The 24,824-nt window shown below is 40.4% G+C and overlaps 1 protein-coding gene across 6 annotated transcripts in view; it reads left to right on the top strand.

Annotated features, from left to right (window-relative positions):
* LOC105568510 (voltage-dependent calcium channel type A subunit alpha-1-like) overlaps positions 1-14,499 on the top strand; it is a 48,134-nt gene extending 33,635 nt beyond the window's left edge. For 2 of the 6 annotated variants that reach the window (XM_012024226.1, XM_012024225.1), the window contains 8 exons: positions 1,054-1,110; positions 5,391-5,602; positions 5,994-6,342; positions 8,581-8,714; positions 9,042-9,220; positions 9,807-9,839; positions 11,602-12,136; positions 12,388-14,499. In XM_012024226.1, coding sequence (XP_011879616.1) covers positions 1,054-1,110; positions 5,391-5,602; positions 5,994-6,342; positions 8,581-8,714; positions 9,042-9,220; positions 9,807-9,839; positions 11,602-12,136; positions 12,388-12,427 — 1,539 coding nt within the window. In that variant the 3' untranslated portion in view covers positions 12,428-14,499. Of the gene's footprint in view, positions 1-1,053; positions 1,111-5,390; positions 5,603-5,993; positions 6,343-8,580; positions 8,715-9,041; positions 9,221-9,806; positions 12,137-12,387 lie in introns of those variants that run through there. The other 4 variants (XM_012024229.1, XM_012024227.1, XM_012024230.1 and 1 more) reach the window with 4 other exon arrangements.
* The last annotated feature ends 10,325 nt before the right edge of the window (positions 14,500-24,824 follow it).

Genomic DNA, 24,824 nt, shown 5'->3' with positions numbered 1-24,824 from the left:
AAGAGATATACGTAGATGTGTGCGTAAATATATATTTCTTAAATAATTCTATCTTGTGTGCCTTTCAAGGCGTTCAAACGTTCACTGCGGAAGAAACAAATCGGAAAATCGAAATTGAGGATCTTAATTAAGAATGGAGTTCGAGCGAATTTTTGTCGTTGGCTTCCTCGTGGTAGGACAGCCACGCGCGAGTGAAATTGCGTATAGAGTATTTTCCGGAAGTCTCGTGTAGTCTAGCTTGGATCACTCGGAGCTTGAATATAGTCACTTTTTCGGGTACAGATGACGATAGATATACTTGAATTAACTTATAGATTTACTAAAATTTTCTAGATATCTAAATTGTAGCCTTGATATCTTATAGAAAAGTTGAATTCAAACTTTACTGAGAAATAAATCTGATTGTTACGATCTAATATGCGAAGGAATAAAATAGCAGGAAGAAAATAGTACTTTACCACTTGTAGTCCCATTGAATTTAATGGAACAACAAGAAACAACAAACTAGTCGAATTATTTCACGATTATTTTATTTTCACAACTATTCTTTTTATTTATAATAGCTAAGTCAATGTTTGTAGAAACAGTTAGATGTGATCTTATTCGAACATTGTATCTCGAAATTTGTGCAAGTACAATTAATATAGATTACCAGCCTTTGATCTATCGATTGCTATTAATTTACTTTAAAATAATTTGTTAATACGAATCATCCTTTTAAAATTGACGTGGGGCTAAAAATTGTATCCATCAAAAGTTTCTTTCAATGACAATCGATAGATCAATTGGACAACGATATTTTTATATCATAGATAGCCTGAAAATTTTGAATGGATTTCTATTAGATTAGATAACAGAGAACATGATATTTATTATTTTGTTATCAGGGAAAATTATTATGAATTCTCGAGCAAACAGATTAATGGCATCTAGAGTAATTAACAGCGATAGTTTATTTACCGATCAAATTATTTTTCATAAATATACTTGAACCGGAAAGATATTCACACAAGTTTCAATCATCTTCTTGTGTCTTTTTTCTTTGTTTTCCAGAACGATAACGATCTTATCGATAACGATAATGCTGGGCAAAGTCCTGCAGCCCAGGCGGTAGTACTTACTTTTTCTCTTACTTATTATCTTATCTTAACACTGTTTCGTTTTTCTTTTGGCTGTACGATTTGTGTTCGAATTCTAACCACACTCATCCGTTTTGCATTAAATACGTACTGCAAAAGTTTCCCCAATTTCTTTATTAAGATCTTCACTCTAATATTTTATAAAAAGGTCTTCTCAAGAAAAGAAGCGAATCTTTTGCAGCATATCATTAATTTTTTGTAAGATAACACTTTTCACAAGTCCAACTTTCTATACCTCACTTCTCACATTATCCAGAGGCACACACGAAAATGATACAGGGAAAATGCGTCGCACAAATGCAAAGTGTCTCACGTAACGCGATTTAAGAATTACTTTTTTTCTTTCTGTAATAAATGTTTTTTGGCATAACATTACTTTTCTTTTCTCCTTGATGTGTTTTAAACGATAAATAAAATATTTACACGAAACTTTTTGTGCCATACACTCTCTAAATTAAATACTTTTATTTTCGGTTGTACATGTTAAGACAACTGTGCCTCTGGTACACCTTTTTCTATTTTTCACAGCACACAATCTTTTTTTTCACTCGTCATAAGTGTATACGATTATTTTCAATCTGTCTTTCGTTTGTGTAAAGTAGCCCTTTATTTAACACTAATATACTAACTCTACACACACACACATACACATCACACAAAAGCGTAGCGAAACAGCTGTTGTCATCAGTAACATAATCATATAAAATCGTTGGTAGAAATACATTTAACGAATAATGCACGAGTGTGCATATAAATATAGAATCATATAAAGTTCATTCTTTAATTTTATCATTTTCAATTTAAGAATAAACTACAAAATATCAATATAAAATGTTATTATATATTTGAGAAAATGTTTAAGAGAAGACGAGGATAATAATCATATTTTGGAATTAGGGAAAACGAACGAATACATTTTGAACTAATGAAGTTTAATCTAAAGAGCGCAAGATATCTATAGATAGAGTCAGAGAGAGAAAGAGAGAGAAAGAGAGAGAGAGAGAGAGTGGGAGAGAGAGAGAGACAGACAGAAAACTCAATCAACAATAAGAAAGGGTAGCGAAACAAATGAATGGCTGTTTTGCGTACGATAAATTAACACGGCAATACATTTTAGTCTATCTTACTTAGGCACTTGTCACGTAATACCTAGATCTTTAATCAGGCTCGCACACGAGCTAGTCTTTAGATACTTAGTGCCTTTCTGCGGAGAGGCTCCTTTCTTTTTCTAACCGCACGTTTCCTTCTGTCAAGCTAGTTTAGGATAACGTCGAAGAATAGCTCTCACTTCGATCTATATATCACAAAGGGAAGGCGATCTCTTCCCCCACACTTAACTCTCGGCGAGGTGTCCCGCACGTGCGAGAGGCTCCCGCAGTGATATATACGATTGTAACACGTTGTCAGAGTTGTTTTAGTCGTCGTGTTGTTGCCGACACGTGGGTACCACGTGGCTATGTACGCACGTGTACGCGCGTGTAGAAATATCGGCTCTTTGTCGGCCGGCAATACCGGTATAGTTATGTGTAAGTAAATCACCTCTTAGAGCTCCGTCTCTCTCGAGCCTATTTAGAGCGAGAAGTAGCCCGATGAACCAATCGATTCTCGAACGTATAGCCCGCCTTTTGCCTCAGTCTACGACAAACGCCTCTTAGACATGTACACTCTTTTCTTGCCAAGCAAGCCTTTTTTCGATTGATTAAACGTATATAGTTGGCGATAGCCGATTCTTTTAGAGCGTGACGTAGAAACTTCCTTTTTATTCTGCCGGACTGTCCATTTTGCTCACGAGCGTTTGACGAACATCTCTCTCTTTTCTTTAGTTTGATGCGAACTTTCCAAAGTAGTAGAAGTTGGAGTTACATTGCTCTAAGCGTTTTAACTTCGCGCTCGTCACAAGCTCAAGTAATACAACATCCTAATAATAAAAATGCATTAGCTATCACGGAATTATTGGCGCAATAATTGGGTGTCTGTAATAATTAGTGGCGATTAAAAAATCACTTGAAAGTTGTAATCATTAATTTTATTATTAGGAAGTCATTTGCGCTGTCTTGTTTACGCGTGAATATCGATTGCCTCGCTTGATCTTACTAAGAAAACAGATTCGAGGATCATCTAATATCTAAGCAAGTAACTTGACACGCAGCGAAGATATGAAACTTGAAGTTTATTCGTTTCTCTTCTCTTAGATGCTAGATAATCCCAAAGATATCGTTTTCTTACGGTGCGAAGTTAATGCGGCAGCTGATGATAACGCTCCTGCTAGCTATAATGCCGAAAAGATTTTTTTTTCCTGGTTTCTTACGAGTTTTACTGCAGTAGTGTAGAGAAGATTAATAGGCACTTTTTTGACCAGTGATTTCAGCAGTAGACTGGTAGTCTTGCCCAACTTATCCGATCGCTTTCTACTAACTAGAACAGTTTTCTGCTTTCTACTAGAGCAATTTTCCGCTCTTTTAGTTACACATCACACGTCATTTGACACGTCACTTTATATCGTATACACACGCACAGGTGTTAACGCGCACCGACACAAACTAAATCAACCTTAACGATCTGTGATACAGTAAGCCTTTCACATAATAACAATTTATTCAAGTCTTGGCGAACAAGCTGTTCCGCAAGAATCACGATAAATTGCTCCTGTGAATCGCGAATACGGCGAGCAACCCCGAGCGTGTTCGACGATGCTTACGAAAAGTGCACCGTGAAAAAAATATATTTCGTAAACATTGATGATCACTTCCTCTCTCGTGGCAAGCAATTTGTAGCTCGATAGATGAAGAACAATTTAACCGCATCTCATTTATTTGCATTCTAAGTGTCTTTCGATAGATACAGCTCCTCTTTTTTACGGATTTAGCAAGCACTTGATAAGTCACCGACATATGAAGGATGTCCCAAAAATGACGAATGTTTAAGCAGCAATAGAAGCACTTGCTGATAATAAGAGATTCCCGTTTCCTCAAGAATCGAAGGCAGAAGTAACTGCCGGTATAGAACGCGTGGTATATACCAGTGATTTTGGGACATCTCATATAGCGGCATGTTCCAGATTCCTCAACCTTGGAATATATACTTCTACCAGTGAACTCTATACTGGAAGACCTACTGCCCTCTTGAAGAAGACGGACAGAGCGAGACAGACCAATGGTTTCCATTTCCGTCTCTTTCTGATAATTTTGATTATCTTAAAATGACCGATATTATCACCACGCCTGTCTCGCTCTGTCCGTCTTCTTCGAGAGGCCAATAGATCTTCGGGTATAGTATAGAGTTGACTGACTTCTTACTCAGACCCGTTTTTTGCATTACCAAGCAGCAGAATTTCAATTTTGTCCACGATTATTTGGCATATCTGTATAATCTCCGCGGAGTGAACTATCCGTGTTCTACCTCGCGAATACAAATTGTCTGTCGCTCGCGACGCTGATAATGACGCGAGAAGAATTTTGACGCTCACGATCGGCGCAAGGTTTAAAATAAATATAGTACACCGCGCGCAACTCTGGTAGAACATCGGGACTTCACCCGTTTCGTGCATGCTTACTAACGATTGCATTCTTGCAGTACTCTATTACCGTCTCTTAAACGATTAAACGCGTTTTCTTACTAACGCATTTGTGTCCACTTGTAACACTTTCGTATACGTGGGAGAAAGGGGCGGGGGAAGAACAATATTTCTTATTCTTTTTCTTTTTTTTGATATATGTAACATGTGCAATCTCGATCAACATATACAGGCTTTGCGACGCAATACAAAATTCGTAATCCCGCTGCAATACCGTTTACGCTATTGTTTTGCAATTCTATACATTCACACACGTTCTCTCGAACGTATGTAGTAGTTCCGAAATGTGTGTCCGCCGTAAGATCGACACAAGTAAACGCACCACCACGGCATGCCTTTTCTCTAGCATGGCCGCCTCTTTACTCTGAGAATTCTTTCTCACCGTTTTTTACACTTACTGATTCTTAACTTTGAATGCTTCCGATCTTTATAAGCGTTTCACATTCTACCACGATTTTTCGAGAGTCCACCGGCGAGAGGTAACGCTAAGAAAAAAAGCCTGTATGTGCCTGTACATATATATATATAGTTTATTATATATTATGCGGAGGAAACTAAAAAAAATGGAGAAATAAAAAACGCAAAAAAAGGAAAAGAAAGAAATTGTTGATCGAAAAAAGAGATCCCTGTCGATCAGCTCTGATAGCCGGTGTGCTTTCGCACGTTTCGCAATTTAGCCGTCGGCCTTCTACAACTGCCTGCTGGACATGGCGGCGGTAAATCACACCGGAAATAATCACGGAGTCGGAAGTAGGGCGAACAGCCTGGAACCGGTGATGCGACCGGCCGTGGACACGAAGCACGAACGACAGAAAGAGCACAGGGATGAGGACGATGGAGCCCTAGGCGTTCTCGCAGCCGCCGAGCACAGACGTCAGCGTAGCATCAGGTATGCAATTTCTTATTTGTTGAAAGCGAAATGCGTTAAGACAAGATAAACGCGAGTGACTGGATGAAACCGGTTTTCAATTAGATCAGTTGTACACATCAGTGGACAATGTAGATACTTTCGGGGAAATTTTTACACTCCTTCTCAAAGAGGCAAAGTAATTGATCGAAATTCAGCCATTTATGAATTTATTCTGATTTTTCCGGATTAGATATATTATACGTATAAATAAAAATCACAATTTATATAATTTGGATCGCACGGATAGCCTGACTAATGGGCGCCTCATAAATTACGAAAAATCAATTTCACATTGCGTAACGTACGGTCTCACTTATTGTCATATCTTTTTGCCAAGAGTGCACCAGGGTGGCGGTTGCTTTGGTTTCAGAAACAAAAAGGTGAACTGGAAGATGTCTCGCCAGTACGATATACTAGGCAGCAGCGGAGAGAGTAGCCAGGGAGGGGGTGGGTCTGGGGTTGTACTCGTAGTTAATGACGAGGATCGCGCCCCCGAGCTAGAGCCATTGCTGGCCGAGGTGCCCTCCCAGCGGGATGATCAAAACAACTACTACCACGACCATCACCATCACGACCAATACTACTACGATACCGACAATGATCAATACTATGACCACCACCAATACTACCACCACCACCATCATCATGACCACCGACCACCCTCGTACTACCAACACCAGAACACCTACGCACCTCGCTCCTCGATCCGTTACCAGAAGGTGTCGGCTCGGTCCAAGCTCAAAAAACTATCCTCGATTTTTCGAGAATGTCCTTCTCTCCCCCTCTCTAACCCTATCTGAAGTAGATCGCGATAGAAAAAGCCGGAAAAAACCTTGCCCGTTGTCTCGCTAAAAAAAAAGTATATATATATATATCAATCACATAGGAATCGCGATCGTGTGTACGATACGTTTAAGATGTCTTAGCCTTCTGGCAACTACAAGATGTTTCTGAACCGAAATTCTTTCGAAGCTGTTTTCTTCGAAACTTTTGTCTTTCTTTTTTGGAACTAATTTTATTTAAAGAATTTAAAGATACGACTGTTAAGCTCATTTTGACTATAAAACTGATAGATTTTGAATAATAATTTGTCAATTTTTATTCAACTAAATTAAGTTAAATCTATTCGATACAATAAGCTTCAGGTTTTTGCACTAGAGAATGTGTTTGTTAAATTACTTTTGTTTCTTTTAATAGTATAAAAGCAGATAAGACGTTTATCGATATTGATATTTTTTTATCACAATTTTTTATAACAGTTTAATGATAAAACTTTATCGAAATACAGAAACATCCTGTAATCAAATATAGATCTCGTATATTCCGTTCTACTTTATCTGAAAATAATTTTAGATTAGGTCTCTTACCGCGAATTTACTCTGCTACATTGATCTAACTTAGGATACTGTCTCGCACTTAGTATTGTAATTAATTGTGTCACCTTAAGTATTTTTAGAAAATGTGACCTTCTCCCAAAGAATTCGTGTAACAACATTTAGATAAATGAAAAACGTTCTTAGATACAATCCTGTTAGTAATGAAATTAGATTTCAGAAAAATAGTTAAATTCCCATTAGAAACGAATTGGAAACACTTGTGTTTAAATTAGATTAGGACAAATCGTTTTAGATAAGCCAATCGACGTTGTCTAGCAATTCGAGTTTCAATGTTTCCAATCCTTAAAGATGAATTATTCAAGAAACATCGCGCGGATCGAGAGGTATTGCCCGTGATGTCGTGATCTTGAGCGTTCAAGACCGATTTGCAGTCGAAATTGGAAGAAGTTAATAGTAGGCGTCGGACAAACCGCGTGCCTCTACTACTTGTCGCGCGTCGTGCGAAAATTTCTTTCGCCGCTCGCTGAGAGAATCGGTCTTGGTCGAATCGATTTTGATCTCGTTGAGTGTGTTAGCTCCTGTAAATAATGACACCTAGAAACACACGCTCTAGCGCGAAACACTACATAGAGAAATAGTCACGTGCATCACCCGAACGCTCTTAGCGACTCTTCTCGTGTCGGTGCATAGAGCAGCTCCCACCCCCTTGTCCCTTGCTGCTTTCGGCCTTAGGATTATCGCAACGGAGCAACGAAGCAGTCAACACGATCGCGCGACTGCCTCGTTCTCCTCTCGTCTGTCATATTTTGCCTTGATTCTTTATGTCCACGTCCCGGTAAGTAAGTAAGAGAGCACACACTCTTGCGAGAGAGACTTATGTCTCGAAGGTAGCGGATATCTTCCCTTTTTCCAATCAAGCGATCGGAGCTTATCGGCGAGTGCATGTGCATGAGCGAGACTTTTCTAACTTGCATGCCATTTAACACACACACACATATATATATGTATCTCTGTGTGTGAATTACTCTTACTCCGCCTTATCTCTCAATTTCTCCTGATTTTTTGCGAAGCTACATTTAACTTTGTTAGTGACAAAAGCGTAGGCTGAAAAGTACAGAGAGAAGCAGATCGCACGTGTCTGATTAAAAAAAAAAAAGTATTGTCCCGCGTTTTTCTCGACGCAGCATTGATCAACGTGGTTGTCATTGCTACATTAAACCATCGCGACATTGTGCGATAATAAAATTGGTATTTGGTAAAATTTTACCAATATTATTAATTTTATTAGCAAAAAAGTATATTCAATTCTTACTTTGGTTGATCTAAATTGCTCGTATTCCTCACGAACGCACTATGCGTGTGAACAACATTTAATTAACTAAGTTTGTAATATAAATGAGCCGAATGACAAGTCAAACGTGCATCTGCTTTTGAATTCCGGAGACAAAAGGCGTCTCGATAGTCGTGTTACGGTAGCTTCTTGTTCGGAGCACGCGCGAATCGACAGCGCGATATTGCTAAAGACAAAGAACCGGCAACACCCCGACTCCCCCTTCGATTCCCGATCCGACTCTAAATTACGCAGGCAAACTACTAAGTCGCAAGTCTGTTCTCGTTTAGGACCTGCAAGACGTCATACCGTCCGACTCGCGTGCCGGTAGCCTCGAGAGTCTCACGCATCCTGGCGACAGAGGCCTTCGTCCGCATCATCCCTCGGCGCCTCCCACTAGACGTTCGCGATCACCAAGTATAAGGTACTGGGCGTAGTATGTAATAAGGTACAGAGTCTCCCGAGAAATAGCCACGCTGTGTCACATGCCTAGTCGAGAAAGGAACGAAAGCCTAATGTATGCTCGAAATTGTAAAAAACTGTTAATGAAAGATATATATTCCAGTAAAATGTACGACATAAAATTCAGGAAAATTAAACGTGAATATATTCCAAAGCATCGAATCAAGGATGATGCTCAGAGCGATCTAACCAGCGTTTGATTATAGACATGGCTAACGCATTAGCTGGGTTTATGCGGTGCTGTACGCGGCGTGTTGTGATTTTCTCACTCGTTGTTCATAATTTGCAGAAGACACTCGCCAATAATGCCTAGATCGCCATCGCCAAGGCGACACGGCCGGTACGACCATCAAGATCAATATCATGACGGACCAGGGTTTAGCGATACCGTTAGCAACGTCGTCGAGATACAAAGGCACACTCATCACCCCCACTCATCACAATATAATCATCGGCATAGGATACGAGGTACGACGTACCGGCGATAATTCCGACCAGCGAAAGCCACGACGGTGCAACGATAAGTCTTTTTCACGGAACCACGACAGCGAACTCTATTTCGTGTTGGTCATCTCCAACCGGTTTCTCTATCTCGTTGTCTTTTATCAGCCTGGATTATACTACGAACACAGCATCCTTGTATTTATTCTTATCACCGTATCACCGATACCTTCATTTTCTCTTGGTGTTATTTCTATTATGTAATTATTCTTGATTATGATTGATTATTATTCATTATTATTGATTATAATTATCTCCAACCGGCTTGGTGATATAATTGAAGCACCGTTTCGAAAATCTCTACGCGAAGATATGCGCTTTTGTGTACACACGTTCTATTACAGACTTGTCAGTCGTAAATTTTGTAGATTGCAATCTGTTTCGCGATCAGCGGAAGCAACGAAAGAGAGTTCGTGGTCACGGTTTTATTTAAAAAAAAAAAAAAGAAAACATGAATGTTGCTATAATGTTAATTTTACTCGAGGCAGAAAAGCTCTGTGTGATACTCGATGTAATACGTTTCTTCGTTCTGTTCTGTTATGCGCCTACACAGACTATTACGACCACTGCGACTATTACGACGATGGTAATTTCTTTCACAACTCTCCTCTTCTTCATTCCCTTGTCTCCACGATGCAATTATGATGTTACTACATAATCAATACGATCGTTTGGCTTTCACTATTTTTTCTTCGTTCCTGTTTTGCGATGATACACACTCACATGTACACAGATAAATACACACACACATACACGCCAGAAGACACCACAAATCAACGCAATAGATTCCAAACAATCAATATGTACAACACCAATAGCATCAATGTTTAACACGTTCACGTCGAAAGCGATTCTCTTCTTGTTACTATTCGATGCTTTTTTACATTAGAGACGCTGTTGAGACCAAGTAGCTTTATCGATCAAGTAAATTGATTTTGAAGTAATCAATTGTCATAGATCATATTGGATCGTTATTGTAATCTGTTAATATGTTTCATAGTGCATTCAGTTCTTAAATGCAATCCACAAGTACAATTTATTATTTCATAGATAGTTTGACGCGACATTTATGATTTTGAAAGATGTAACATGTATATGCCGATCGTATTTTTACATCGGCGTATTTAATTAATTTCACATTCTGATTTGCAAATAATTATATATTGTTACGTCCTCGTGTCACCTACAATCTGTGATACTCGATCGATCGAGGCAAAGAACATGAAGCATTAAAATCATTTTTAGAATTGACGCTCAATCAAATATGCTAAGCAAAGATATGTCCGAGAGACTGAGCGGGTTTCGTGCGCGTTGCGAGCGGCCCGTTAACAACTTAATCGCCAATCTTCGCATTTCGTTGTGTTAAATTGCGTTCATTGCATAAAATTCTCCATGAAATCATTAGTCTCCTAAATCAGTTTCCTTCGTATCCGGGAGTACGGGAGTATCTCGCGAGTAAATTCGTGAAACGGCGCTCGGGCGTAACGATATGAATTGTAGAATTGCAATATATCGAGCATAATTTAGCTTGTCTGCAAGAGAATTAGAGAGTTTGGGGATTTTGCACAATAACTGTTGAGATTATCACGATTATTGATGCACTTTGATAATTTAGTATCGTAGAATGTGTGCGCATGCTACGTTAGACGCCTCATAGAATTTTCAACACGTTAATATTTAGAGCACCGATGTGTGTTTGCACTACTGGTTCGATTGATTTCACAGCATTACAAACACGAAACATTACAAGCATGTTGCATTTTTTAATCCTCCTTCGGATAATTTCAAGATAACTAGCACATATATTTGGCATCTTTTTCCATTACTTTTCAAAAATCGTATTACGACTCGTAATTATTAATTTCGCAAAACGTAGAGATCAGAAAAATTACATCAATTGCTCCATTGTTAAGTTCTCATTACTACACATTTAATAAATATATTCGGCATTCTTTCTAAAAAAAAAAAAGAAATAATAGTTGGCCCTACAAAGAATAGTCTCACTATTAATAAAGTTACATATTTTGTTACAACGGTATCATTAGTTTGGTCGTCGATCCTGAATCCTTTTCGACAAATCGAGCTCTTCTACCTTCGCACAGAGACCGAGTGATTGAATCTAGATTAATTTTTGTTCTATTGCAAGTCGGTTAATTAGACAATCGAGCGAGCAGTAATATTGAAAATTGTCCGGTTCCCCCAATATCCGCATCAGGCTTCTCAACAACCACATGCTTATGATTTACTTGTCGAGCAACCCCTGCGCCGTGTGTCGAAAGAGCCCCACCGCAACGATTGTGCCGCGCGTACAGTGCAAACAGGGAGACTTTAACAGGCATGTTTATTAGGTCCGTGGAGCGCCTCGACGAGTCCGGCCAGGTCGCCAAGTCCGGTTCACAGGATCGAGCGCGGTGGCCATTACGGCACGACGAGTCTGGAGCAGCGTTCGAGGAGTCCCAGCCCCATAGGCGGCAGTCGTCCGCATCACCATCACCATCGCCATCATCCGCATCAACACAGCTACCCGGTGCTGGTTGCGAGGAGAGGCCAAGGTCGCCGGCTGCCGCCGACGCCGAATAAGCCGTCGACCTTACAGCTGAAACCGGCCAACATCAATTTCCCCAAGCTGAACGCCTCGCCTACCCACGGACCGCACGTGATGGCGCCGAGCGGACCGGCCCACGTACCAGCGACACCCGTGCCCGGTCATGTGCTGCAGCATCCACACCCGCCATCGCACATTCCGCCCTCCAGCGTGCAGCCGAGCCATCATCCGTTGAGCTTCGAGCAGGCTGTCGCGATGGGCCGCGGCGGTCGTCTGCTGCCCAGCCCGGTGCCCAACGGTTACAAACCGCAACCGCAGTCCAAGCAGAGAGCGCCTAGGTAAGGAGTCCTTGCCGCGCGTCTCTGTCTCGAACAAACTCATCTTCCATTATTTTAAATTCAATTTGCTTACAATCAGTCTTCCTTTGCTTCTTCTTGCCGTACATTCTCCAATAAAGTTTGTTGCATTTACACTAAGTTACTAACTGTGATTCACACAAATTGCTTTAATCTACTTGCGTTTTCGGAATATATACCGTTTCGCTGCAATCTCCTCTTGATTGGACGGATAATGTAATTGTTTCGGACAGGTCGAGGCACTCGGACAGTGACGAGGACGATTGGTGCTAGCCAAAGTGGGACCCTGGACGGTGGTCCGGTAACGTGGACGCCCCCAGGCGTCTCAGGGTTTGCGCGTGATAGTCGTCCACGTGGGACGCGCGTTGAATTTGATGTAAAGTGCCGCGGTCGACGAGGCTTCTGGAGGCCCCCTCCAAATAACGACTGGCCGAAGAACGGTTCCACGAAGGAGTTGTTCCAGCCACGACCACGTTGCGGCGACCGAAAAAGGTCTAAGGGAGTTGAACGAGAAAACGATTCCAGGCGGACGATGCTCGGAGCAATCTCCGATGGCTAAACACGGCGACCGAACAGGGTCAACGAACGTACCAGAGGGGCCGATTTCTGTACGAACGCACACGGGAAATCGGCGGAGCTATCATTCACATGTCAACGTCGCACGAATCCGCGAACGAGGAGGAGTGCGACGCGCGCGGTTCTACAAATCGAAATCCAAGTGCAATCAAACGGCCGAGCTCGACGAATTTCGAAGATTCGCTCTTGGAGCCTGGATACCAGGTCAGAGAAATCGGGGAAAGATCGCCTGGTGCGATCGTACGAGGATCCGAGAGGTCGTCCCAGAGACGAATTCCGTTCGATCGCCGCTCCGTCGCAAGACGCTCCACCGTTGAACGCGAACGACGCACGGCGAAACGAAGACGGAGCTCTCGAGATCGCGACAGCTACGTCGAGAGACAAGGTGGTAGGTTGCAGTGAAACTCGTCGTGCACGACAGTGATTGAATAATTGAGCGGACGTTCCGGGAGACTCGAACCCTCCGACATTATTCGCGAGTTAATATTTCAATCTTCAACCCCGGCCCGATCGAGCTCGGGGGAAGACTTACTTTTTATACAATTTTCCGGAGGAGAGACTCATCGAACGCCCGAATTGCGCTGTGATCACCACGAAACGTTCTCTTACGTATGTGTGTGTTTATGTATGTATGTGTGGTCGTATGATTTTTGTGCGTGCGTGCGTAAGAAAACCCCCTTCCCCCACGATTCGTCGGAAATCGCGACTGATGTACCAAATCGTTCCACTTCCACTCGTGAAAGCGCCGATTAAGTGATGTTAATTGTTCAACGACGACGTTAGTTGACGGACAATCCAAGTAGTGGAGAGAATGGCAGTTGGTTTCAGGATAAGGTTTACATCACTTTTGCAAGCTGAAGATTTCGAAATAAACAAAGGGATCCGAAATAGCGTTGCTTTATTTCGAAATCTGAAGAGGTTTCGCGTTTTCTTCGCTGTAAGTATCGTCGGGACGATTCGTCGGGAGATTCAACCGCGCGAACAGGACGGACTGGTAAACGGGTGTTCCCCGGCGAATCAAGCGGAGAAGCCAATGAAGAAAGCGTTAATAGGATTACAAGTTGGATCAAGGGTCGAGACGCGCGAAAGAGAATTCTAATAATTCCGCCGGGATTCAGATTAGCCCCCCATTTTGCCATTAACCAAATCGCGCGAAAGCGACGCCCCTAATCAAATGCGAATAATCAGAAATCGCTTCGCCGAAAGAGAGACGCGCAAGGACCGCCGCTACGAAGTGCCGATATTGTATTCGCAGTCGCGGTTCTTGTCAAATCGAAACGCGAGACGATCGTAGTCGTCGTAAGGGTAACGGGGAGGGGTGGGAAAACCAAGGGAGCGGACGAGAGAGAGGTGAGCGAACGCGAACGTCGTCGTTAATTCGCGCGGTTGTTGCCTCGCGATTCGTGCCAATCAAGAGTCATTAGGAGAAACGTTGCGGAAATGAGGACCACGATCGAGGAACGCGCACTTGAGACAACGGGATGAGGAGGATGAACAATTGTCGCACGGGGGGGAAGACGCGTAAAAGGGAAAGAGAGTAAAAGGGTGAGCCGACGCGGAGAGGTAAACAGTTCTTACCATACGGTTTTCAAAAGCACTCTTGTAAATTACTGCGTATAATTGAATTACAAATATTTATTACTTATCACTGCTAATATCGTTATTAAATTAACACCCGCAGAAAGAGATGAAAGAAACAGCTACTTCACTCTACTATTACACTATTAACTACTAACTACCGCTACTACCATTACTACTATATTACGATTTACTACCGCTACTACCACTACTACTACTGTTACGATTACTACTACTATTGCTGCTGCTACTATCACTACTACTATTACTCTATTACTACAACTACTACTATTACTAAACTATTCTACTATCGTCGCTATTAACGCTGTTTACTATCATTACTGTAATACTAAGTGTGCTAATTACCGAAGCGCGCGCGCGATTTCGTGAGGGATAAACGAGAAGCATCAATTTTATGTAATTAATTTGTCTTCAAAACTCGTGAATTTCGCCGTCGATCGTGCGTTTATACAACGGACGGCAGAACAAGGGAGAGAAAAAAAAATAGAAGTCGAGAGAATTATCCGTACATAAAACGAAAGCTTGCTAAACGAGCAACACGTATCCGAAACGAGATTACGTAATAAGAAAAGAAGAATAAAATCATTATATTATACATAAAGACACATTTAATATACTGCCAATCGTACGGGGTGTTTTAAGCGGAAACACACACACGAGAATACGTAGGTGTACATAAACGTACGTTTCTTTTTTTTTCCTGCGACACGTATAAATATTACGATATAACTGTACGTAAGTGTACATACCCGGTGAGCGAAAGAGAGGGAGAGAAAGCGAGAAAATGAATGAAGAAGTGAGCGAATGGTTGTGAGATAATTGAATCGACAAATTTGAGAAGCGAAGCAACTCGGCCGACATAAATAATCAAGTCGCCAGACAGAATGATCTTTCTTCACCAAGTGTTTTATTTTCGTCCCGCTACTTTGATTTTTGTATTCATTAATTTTTGTGTGGGTGTGTGTGTAATCATCGAGAACGGCTATGGTGCTTTCGAGAAAAACTTTGGAAGAAACAGGGCTGAGACTTACTTCGTTTCCTAAATAACTCGATTGATTTCCGCTGTTCTGTGTTTGTTTGCGTAATTTTCGTGTATCGGCTAAGTTAAAATAAACGATAATATTGCCACTACGTAACGACATTAATTAATGTAAGTAGCTAATTCGAGCAAAAAAAAATGTGTGAATGCAACGGGGAAATTTACGTGAGGCGAAAGAATGGGGTGAAAAAGAAGAAAGGAAGAGTGACTGATTTTCCAGCGTGATCGGCATATAAAGATCCTTGGTGAATGAACGGGCGTTAATCATCGAACTTGTTTGTATTATTCAGCGATTAAAAATTCAACAATATATAATAAGATCAATTTTTCCAAAGAGAAGACTACAGACTTATCCAATCGCTTTAATATATTGTCTGATATATACATATATACATATATATAGTAATGTAAAATAATAAAAATTAATAATAAAAAGATAATTCAAGAGAGTTTGGATAATTGATATCTTCAATGACATTAATTATTTCCAGGTCCAGGTAAATCAAATTTGAATCGGAATTAATGCTCTCTCTTCTATGATATAAAAATTATTTTAGAAACAAGAGAGAGAAAGAGAGAGAGAGAGACAGAGAGAGATAGCTACGGAAAGAGAGGGAAAGAGAGAGAAAAGATCACCGAGGATCTCGTGAGCGCATTTTTAGTGACGTATAATCAGAGTCGTGTATTTTCTTCCCTTAAGTGCTTTAATAACTGGATTGTACATCGTGTATAAATTGTCGCTGTGAAGGAAACCTATAATTAGAATCAATGGGAATGAATGCGATATGAAAAGGAACACTATCAATCAATTCGCTAATATTGGTCCATAGAATTGTCTTCTTTATATTAATTTGATGTTTCTCTTTTTATAGACGGAATAAGAATTAAAATTGGATTTACTTTTAACGTTTTCAATGTGTGACAAATTTAAACGATTATTGAGGAATTTACAATTCGTTCGAGAAATTTTTAGTGTAGCTGGTATTAGCGAATGCAAGATAAATAGAGAATGATTCATACAGATCCGCAACATCGTGATAAAATTGAACAATTATGATACGCGCGCGCACGCGCGCGCGTGTGTGTGCGTGAGTGTACGCGAATAAGATTAAATATTCATAAAAATGTTTTTCTGTGATAAATATATTTCGAAAAAACTTAGCCGGTCCGACGATACGGTCGCGTCGATGAGCCATTTTGCGGATCCAAAAGTAGGTACATGTTAACGAAAGTGTAGAGAAAAAAAGAGAGCCGCATTTAACGCAAAACTGTCGTCGAAGGTTCTTCTCTTTTTTTTTCTTTTCATTTCCGAACACCGTGTTTTCTCAGAGCATACATATAACCACCCTCAATAACAATTTAATTATCTAATTCTAATGTTTGTTTCATGTGAAAATTGAGATTAATATCGATCAAATTAGATATGTTTATATGTGCGTGATGAAAATTGTATAATTTTCAATTTCATAACGAATGGAAAATTTATAATTAAAACATAAGAAAATTAAACACGAAGTGTAAATGCAGCTCAATGAGAATACATGGATGAGTCGATAGATATATGATGTTTAAAAGGTAGAGAAAAAGAAAGACAAAAAGAAAGTGAGAGTGAGAGAGAGAGAGAGAGAGAGAGAGAGGGGAGGGGGAGAAAGATGAGCGAAAGAAGAAAAAGAAAGAATGCATGTGCACATATAATGTATGCCATTTAATGTACTACACGTATGCAGAATACGTATATGCGTGAAAGGATAACGGTGAAAAAATTAATCTTTTAATCTTCACAGACTTTCTAATGTCATAAAAGGATGATGACCAAACTCGTAAACGAGGAATTAATCAACCGTGTAATTCGATAATATAAATATTAACGTAATTGCCGTTTTTAAAAGTGCTAATTTAAATATAAAAAAAACTACGAGAACTTCAAGACGAATCCGCGATTAAATTACAATTAAATAACAATAATGTAATTAATGCTAATATCAATTATAGCTGTAAGATAACTATAATAATGATAATGATAGTAATAATACCGCGATAAGGGTAACAATAACGATTCTGCGTCTCGTCTGACGGCATCCAAAAGACTCTTAGGCACGTGACAAGAATATATAATCTCGCGTGAGAGATAATTGTCGTCAAATGTCGAATACGATACTAAAAGTGAGCGTGATTAGGGACGAGAAGTTAGAAGTGAACCTGACAAATGTTATTAACACACTAGCGTTAGTAGAGTATAATATCCAAATTCGTCGCGTCGCAAGTTCACGATCTTCGAAGGTATCGCGTGATCGATGAAACGAAGCCTTCGGCTATTAACTGTACGGAAAGAAATATGGTTATTTATCTGGTAAAACAAAAACTCATATAAATAATACAAAACTGATTTTCCGTAATTATACGCTACGTGTCGCACAGTAATTTTCAGACGTTGCAACTGTATCACACAATCGGTGGTACACGTTTAATAGGTTTTATATTAAAAAAGTTAATTAATCAACCTGACTTTTAAGTGATAAAATAATTTGTTAGTCGTCAACGGACGAAGACGAATTCTGCAGATGACCTAATAAAAGAACAAAGTAGTCGATAAGATTAATAATTGACGCCGCTAATTAACAAAGTAAATCCAGGTCATTTCTTTCAAACATCTCATTTTTTAATTAGGTAGACCGAAAATAATAATTGGATCTTCAATTTTGTCAATGTTTTTTTAGTTTAAAGTCATTGCATACCTCACGTGTTCTGCCGAATTGCATGTATATTGCATTTAAATGTGACCACACGGCACGTTACTCGATCGAATCGCGATCGCGCGAACTCGCGGCGTATCGTCGGGCTCCCAGTGATATTAATACGAGCAAACGTAACGAGAAAGTAGGTAAGGATCGCGTTACGGCATCGCGGAAAGTTTTGTAAACGGCGGACGTCCGAGCGCGCAGAACCCGCAGGGTAGAGAGAATTTTAAAAAGGGGAAGAAACGTGCAGCGGGACAAGCGAGAGCCGAAATGACACTTTTCGAGAAATTCATTGATTGCTAGCGATAAATGACACGTGCGCGTTCCGTATGTGAATTATATAAATATGTATACATAAATTATGAATAAAATGCATCGAACACACACACACACACACACACACACACACACACGCACAGAGTGAGGTGCTTGCGGGAAGCTTGCGAGAACAGGTAAACAGGACATTCGCCTCAGGGGACGGTGCATCCATCCATTCATCCGGTGTGGATCCATCTGGTACAAACGAACAAGGAAACGGAAATAGAGAAATTCTCTCGGCTTGCGGACGAAACAAAACGGAATACAAAGTAACTCGGCGTTAGGCAGTGAGAAAGAGAGAGAGAGAGAGAGAGATCTATCGAATTGCTTCTCGGCCGGCGTACAGTATGTCGAAAGAGAGGAGCCTACACAAATTACTTCCGCACGTATAACTTCTATTTATTTTGTATCCGTAAACGCAAAAACGTATAACCGCGGGGTAGAGACTTAATGAAGCGCGAGATTCCCTCGGGCGACGAGTAACGAATTGAAGAAACTAGAAAAGAGAAGTTATCGTTAAGTTTTTCTACTTTATCTATACATATATAAATATATAAATACGTCATATATAGAGAGATATATACACGATGCGTCTAGTATATATGAATACGAACACGTAAGGGATACACACGCTGTGCATAATTGGTATAAACAAACATTGAAAGCGTATAGTGTGAAACATTGAACGCCCTGTCGATAATAAGTAATCGTAATAGCGAAAAAGAGGCTGCGGAGAGAAAGAAAGAGAGAGAGAGGGGGGGAGGGAGAGGAGAGGCGAATGTGAAGGAGAGAAACTTCGTCACTAGAATCTCTTGGCGTGTCGGCGCTGGGGCTCCGTAGAGTTTCATACTTTTGCAAATAATCGAAAAATCTCGTCGACAACACTATACATAAATATACATATTATATATATATTATGACGATCTCTATACATATTATAAATATACCCGAGAGGTTTAAACCTGTTGATCTGAGTCTGAATCTAATTAAACCATGTGTAGCCGCCGTATGAACGTGATTTAGCGAATCGAAGTGTAGAGGAACGGAATCGTTGCAGAACGTCAATTTTTTCCGGTCGGAGTGCTTTCGCGTTTCCGGTATACGCGTGCATGAGTATCGTAGCATTTAAAGGTGGAAAACGCGAATTAACAGTATAAACCTGTTAGCATTCGAAATCGGCCGTGATAAACGCCGAAGTGCGTACAAATTTCGTGGACGGTGAAATTTCATCTGACATGTGAAGAAAAAAAATTAATTTTTACTTATTTCTTTTCATTAAACATCAGCTATTTCATTTCAATTGTACACACATTTTCATTGGTCTTACTTAATTTATTCTCATCCAATGAGTAATCTTGCAAACAATTGATTTTGTCCGTTTAAAAGGATCTATCGTTATTTTGAAGTTAACGACAAATACAAAAATTTGAGATTCCAATAAATCGCTCTGAAATAGAAGCAAAATTAATAATAGTTGCTGCAACTGATCGGAATCTTATACGTATATTGACAATTGAATTGTTACGAAGCTTCGATTTAAATAGCATCGCTGATTGTACCATGGATTCGGTCAAGTTAACTGTAATTTTTCCACAGTTTGTTGACACTTGTGCACGCGTCGTCCGGTTGCAATTGTAGTTTCATGTGATAGAACGTACCGGGTGTACCTTCGAGAAACCGAAGGATCCGAAAATCAGGGCTTACGCTTCTCCGTTGCGCCAAGATCGTAGCGAGAAAATGGAAGAAAAAAAAATCATAACACACGCAGTGAATTATTAATTAGTAACAAGAGTTGCCTTAATATTACACGTTGACAAAACTAGAACACGCGAAATGCGCGAGGAAGATATTAGATCAGAAGGAAGATGTTAGAATAATCGAGACTGAGAGAGAATCGCGAAGCTCTTCGAGTCCCCATGTAATTCACTCGATGAGAATGTGAGAAGGCAGCTAGGTATCGATTGCGATAACGAATCCGTAACGCGATTTAACTTGACTAATCAATTCAGATTGTCAGATTCAAACTAGATCATATCTAACCGAGAGATAACGTAACTTTTGTTCTCGCCGTATAGATCATATTTCTCTCTCCCTCTTTTAACAAATGTTTCAAGAAATTTTATACGTATATATACCATTTAAATGTTTACTTCCAAACTGTCGAGATGTCTCGCATATCTCTTGGACATAAATACCCAATGAGAAATGATTCGTCGAAACGATGTCGATTCAACATCGCTTCGACATCGCTGGACGAGTCATTTCTCGCCGGGTATTGTCCGAGTTGCAATCCGGTACGCTACGAATCCTTCGTCCACGTGAAGACCATCGCGCCTTTGCGATTTCGTCGTCGTCTCGCAAATTTAGAAATCAAAAAGTCCAGTGGTCAAAAAAAAAAACGGAACGAAACGGGATAAGGGCAGGAAAGGAAGAACGCAAAGAGACGGAAATCCAGAACAAATTGACGAATTAGGAAGCGAGCCATCGCCGTGTCTATGTACGTATGTGTGAGTGCGTGCGTGTAAACAGACAGGCAGGAATGCCTGGACATTTCTACAATTGTAGAATACATTACGAGAAGTGCGTCCAGACATTCCTGCCTGTTTGTGCATCTCGTGTTGATGTTCAACGAAACATATGAGCGATCAAACGCACGTCGCGAGAAACTCGTCTTCGCGCCCCGCGTTTAGCGTTGAATGTACGACTCCCGAATTCTAATCTGACAGAGTCAGAACAGAGATCTCTCGACGACTCGAAGCGAATGTAATGTGTGTAAAATCGATTTTCGACATATACTTATCGCGGGGTGCAAAAGCGAAAATCGATTATCAATCGTGTTCAACTCTCCGGACCGTACTTAGGGCTGAACGCGCGACGCGTGCTAGTGGCTTTGATAGTCGCGCCTGCCATTGCGAGCGTCGTGTATAAAGACAAAGGAAATAGTGAAAGAACCCATTGAAAGCTTTAACTTTAAAATAGACTAATTTAAAAAGAAAAGGGTACACGCAGAAGAACACGCGACGCGATGTCGCAAATGCGGAAGCACGATGGCAGTGAAGTGTTAGGGTGCAAACTCATAGAGCGGAATACGCGGAAGCGGAATCAGCGGATCGCCAATCACAAGACCGTTTCGACGGAATTTTTGAAAGGGCTCTATCAGAATAATCTTGCGATTGGCGATCCGCTGATTCCGCTTCCGCGTATTCCGCTCCATGGGACGGCACCTTTAGATCGACGCTGCCGTACGCGCGATCGTCTGGCACGATTCCGATCGCTTCTACTTTATTTCTATCTCTTTCTTCTCTTCTCTCTCTCTCTCTCTCTCTCTCTCTCTCTCTCTCTCTCTCTCTCTCTCTACTTATCTATCTCTATCTCTATCTATCTCTCTCGATGCAGCCAGATGACTCGCATGCTGGAGAAGCGCGGCATGTAATTTGCGTTTAAAATTTCGCGGGAGATTGAAAATCTCGTGCCGGCAAATTCGCCAAAATCCGAGCTCGAGAATTCACGTTAAAGCTCCTCCTGCCCTTCCTCGCGCGTTCGAGAATTCGGAGCGAATTCTCATAAACCGGAAGCCGAGTCTCTCCAGAGCGGGGCGAGAATTCGCGAAGTGGCGATCTCGGGCGAGCTGCGCGGCGTCCCGTCGTGCTTCCCGTCATTGTAAAAATTTACTGTATATTATCTATACATACACGTAGACATATACGTACGCGAAAACGCGAGAAAAGGAACGCTCGTTGTTCCTTTTCGGAAACGCAGAGATTCAACTCATAGATTGTACTTAGTATTAATCATCGTGCGCTCGCGCGCGCGTCTGTAGAATTTAATGCAAGGTCTAATCCGTTGTAATTGTTTTATTTCTTCCATCGTTTCTATCTGTGACGCAAATTGTGTAATAGTATTTCCTGTCACACCGCAGATTCTTTGATGAATTTCGAGGTTTATTTGCAGAAAATTTTGTAGCATCCAATCGCAAAGTGATTTCATGTCAAAGTTCATTTACTTTAATTAATATGCGGAAGTATAAGTGGGCTTCAGCTTATTTATATATTTTTTAGATACCGAAATATACAGGATAGACCGTTTTATTCAGTACACGCGAATATCTCGAAATGGAGACGTTTCTTCAAAAAATGTTTCAGACAAAAGTTGTAGGGTTTCAAGAGGATATCGATATTGATCGACGAATCATTGCTCACTGGGTATTGAATAAAATGGTATACCCTGTATTTAATAAACTCGTGACATAAACTTCCACCAAGTTTTCCACGTTCGCCTGCGAGATCATCGAAGTATCTGTAATAACGAATTGATGTCAAATTTCAGACGCGTGAAATATTTCATCAAATATTACTTGAATATTTACGATTCTTATTCATGACGGGAGGAAATTGTATCGAATTGTATTAAAACTGAAATCCACATGGCGACGCACGCGTGCCACGATTAGATAAGTGTCTCATTTTTCTTCTTCAAGAAATTAAATGTACGTTGTGCGTGTGGAATGTACATCTGCCAATAATCTGCGCGATGCTGAGAGAACGAAAGAGAGCGAGAGAGAGAGAGAGAAATATATGTTAAAATATTGAGTGAGAAAATATCTATAAAAATCATAATTCTTTAAAGCCCTCAAAAATACCGACATTTGGAAAATGTGTGAGTGTGTAAATGAGAGAAAGAGCGTGCATGCAAGGATAAGAGAAAACGAGTACTAGAGAGAGAGAGAGAGAGAGAGAGAGAGAGAGAGAGAATGACAAAAAGAGAGAGTAACAGGGAGAATATAAAGACGTAAATATGACGTACTATGCAGTAAACGCGCGAGAAGCGAAAACCTATCTTATATATAAATATTATACATATATACATATATACATATATATACATATAGTTAGTTCAATTTGCAAACTTAGTGTATCGTCGCTTCGAAAATGCCCATTACTCGCCAGAATCCAAATGAAGAAACCCGACAACCAAGATTTCAAGTTCATTCTTTTTTTAAGAAGAAAAACTAAATAAAATAATGTGTTATTTCGCACAAGTGACTTTTTCCTTGACCGCAATCCCAATTTTCTTTACTCAAAAATAATACGTCCTAGTAGCACAATATATGGGCGCAATATTGGGGAAACAATGTAAATCTAGTATTCCCAATATTGATCCAATATTGCAAGATAGACGCTTTACACAAACTAGCCTTGTTAGAGACCCTCCACCATCCCCGCCGATTCCAGTCGAAAGCCGCGGATTCCACACGGAACGACCGTGTTTTAAGATATATACCACATGCTTAAGTATTAAGGCCATTCTACAATTGCGTAAACGTAGTTGCAGGGTTGTAGGAGTAGAAGTAGTAGTAAGTGTTGTACATCAAAGTAATATACAATAGAGTGAGATACGTCGTAATTGAAATGAATGATTAGTTAGCTTTTACGTCCTATATCGTTGTAGTCGTGGAAGATCAAGTTCAGCCATCTTTTACAACAGGCTTTACAATCGGAAATGCTAGTTTAAAACTCTGTTTTACAACACTGTACAACCGCTAACAACCACGTTTACGCAATTGTAGAATAGCCTTTAGGCCATTCTACAATTGCGTAAACGTAGTTGTAGGGTTGTAGGAGTAGAAGTAGTAGTAAGTGTTGTACATCAAAGTAATATACAATAGAGTGAGATACGTCGTAATTGAAATGAATGATTAGTTAGCTTTTACGTCCTATATCGTTGTAGTCGTGGAAGATCAAGTTCAGCCATCTTTTACAACAGGCTTTACAATCGGAAATGCTAGTTTAAAACTGTGTTTTACAACACTGTACAACCGCTAACAACCACGTTTACGCAATTGTAGAATAGCCTTTAGGACGATTATCTACCAAATGTTTCTCTTTATCTACATGCGCGGGAATCGCGGTAAGTAGTGCGTGCGCGCTTGAGAGAGAGAGAGAGAGAGACGAGTTTCCGCGCGAAAAGGCTCGGTGGTAAGGTGAGTTCAAATCCCGACCGTCTCGCAAGGGTCGCACGGGAGGTATTCTATTCTATTCTATTCTATTTTATAAGAAATATCAACATTCGGAAAAGGCCCTACTCTGTAGGATTACCGTCTTTTTAACGCAATCATAGAGCCGTAGTAGCCTTTTACCGACATTTTTTGTACAGGGTGAATCTATTGCCCGTTCTACACCTAGGGATAAGCCACAAGTAGGATCATCCGATACCCCTTCTATACCTAAAGCAAATCCTACTTGCAGCTTATCCGAGGGAGTAGTATAAAGTGTAAAAGGGTACACTGTAGTTGTACTTTGGTACGATTGGAAACCAACCAAAGTGTAAACCTTTTACACTTTATACTACTCCCTCGGATAAGCTGTAAGTAGGGTTAGCTTTAGGTATAGAAGCGAGTATC

Source organism: Vollenhovia emeryi, unplaced genomic scaffold (assembly GCF_000949405.1).
Source record: "Vollenhovia emeryi isolate VEMERY1.0 unplaced genomic scaffold, V.emery_V1.0 DF939128.1, whole genome shotgun sequence".
Classification (NCBI taxonomy): Eukaryota; Metazoa; Arthropoda; class Insecta; order Hymenoptera; family Formicidae; genus Vollenhovia; species Vollenhovia emeryi.
Note: the sequence above shows the minus strand (reverse complement) of the source record. Positions and strands in the feature narration are given on the sequence as shown.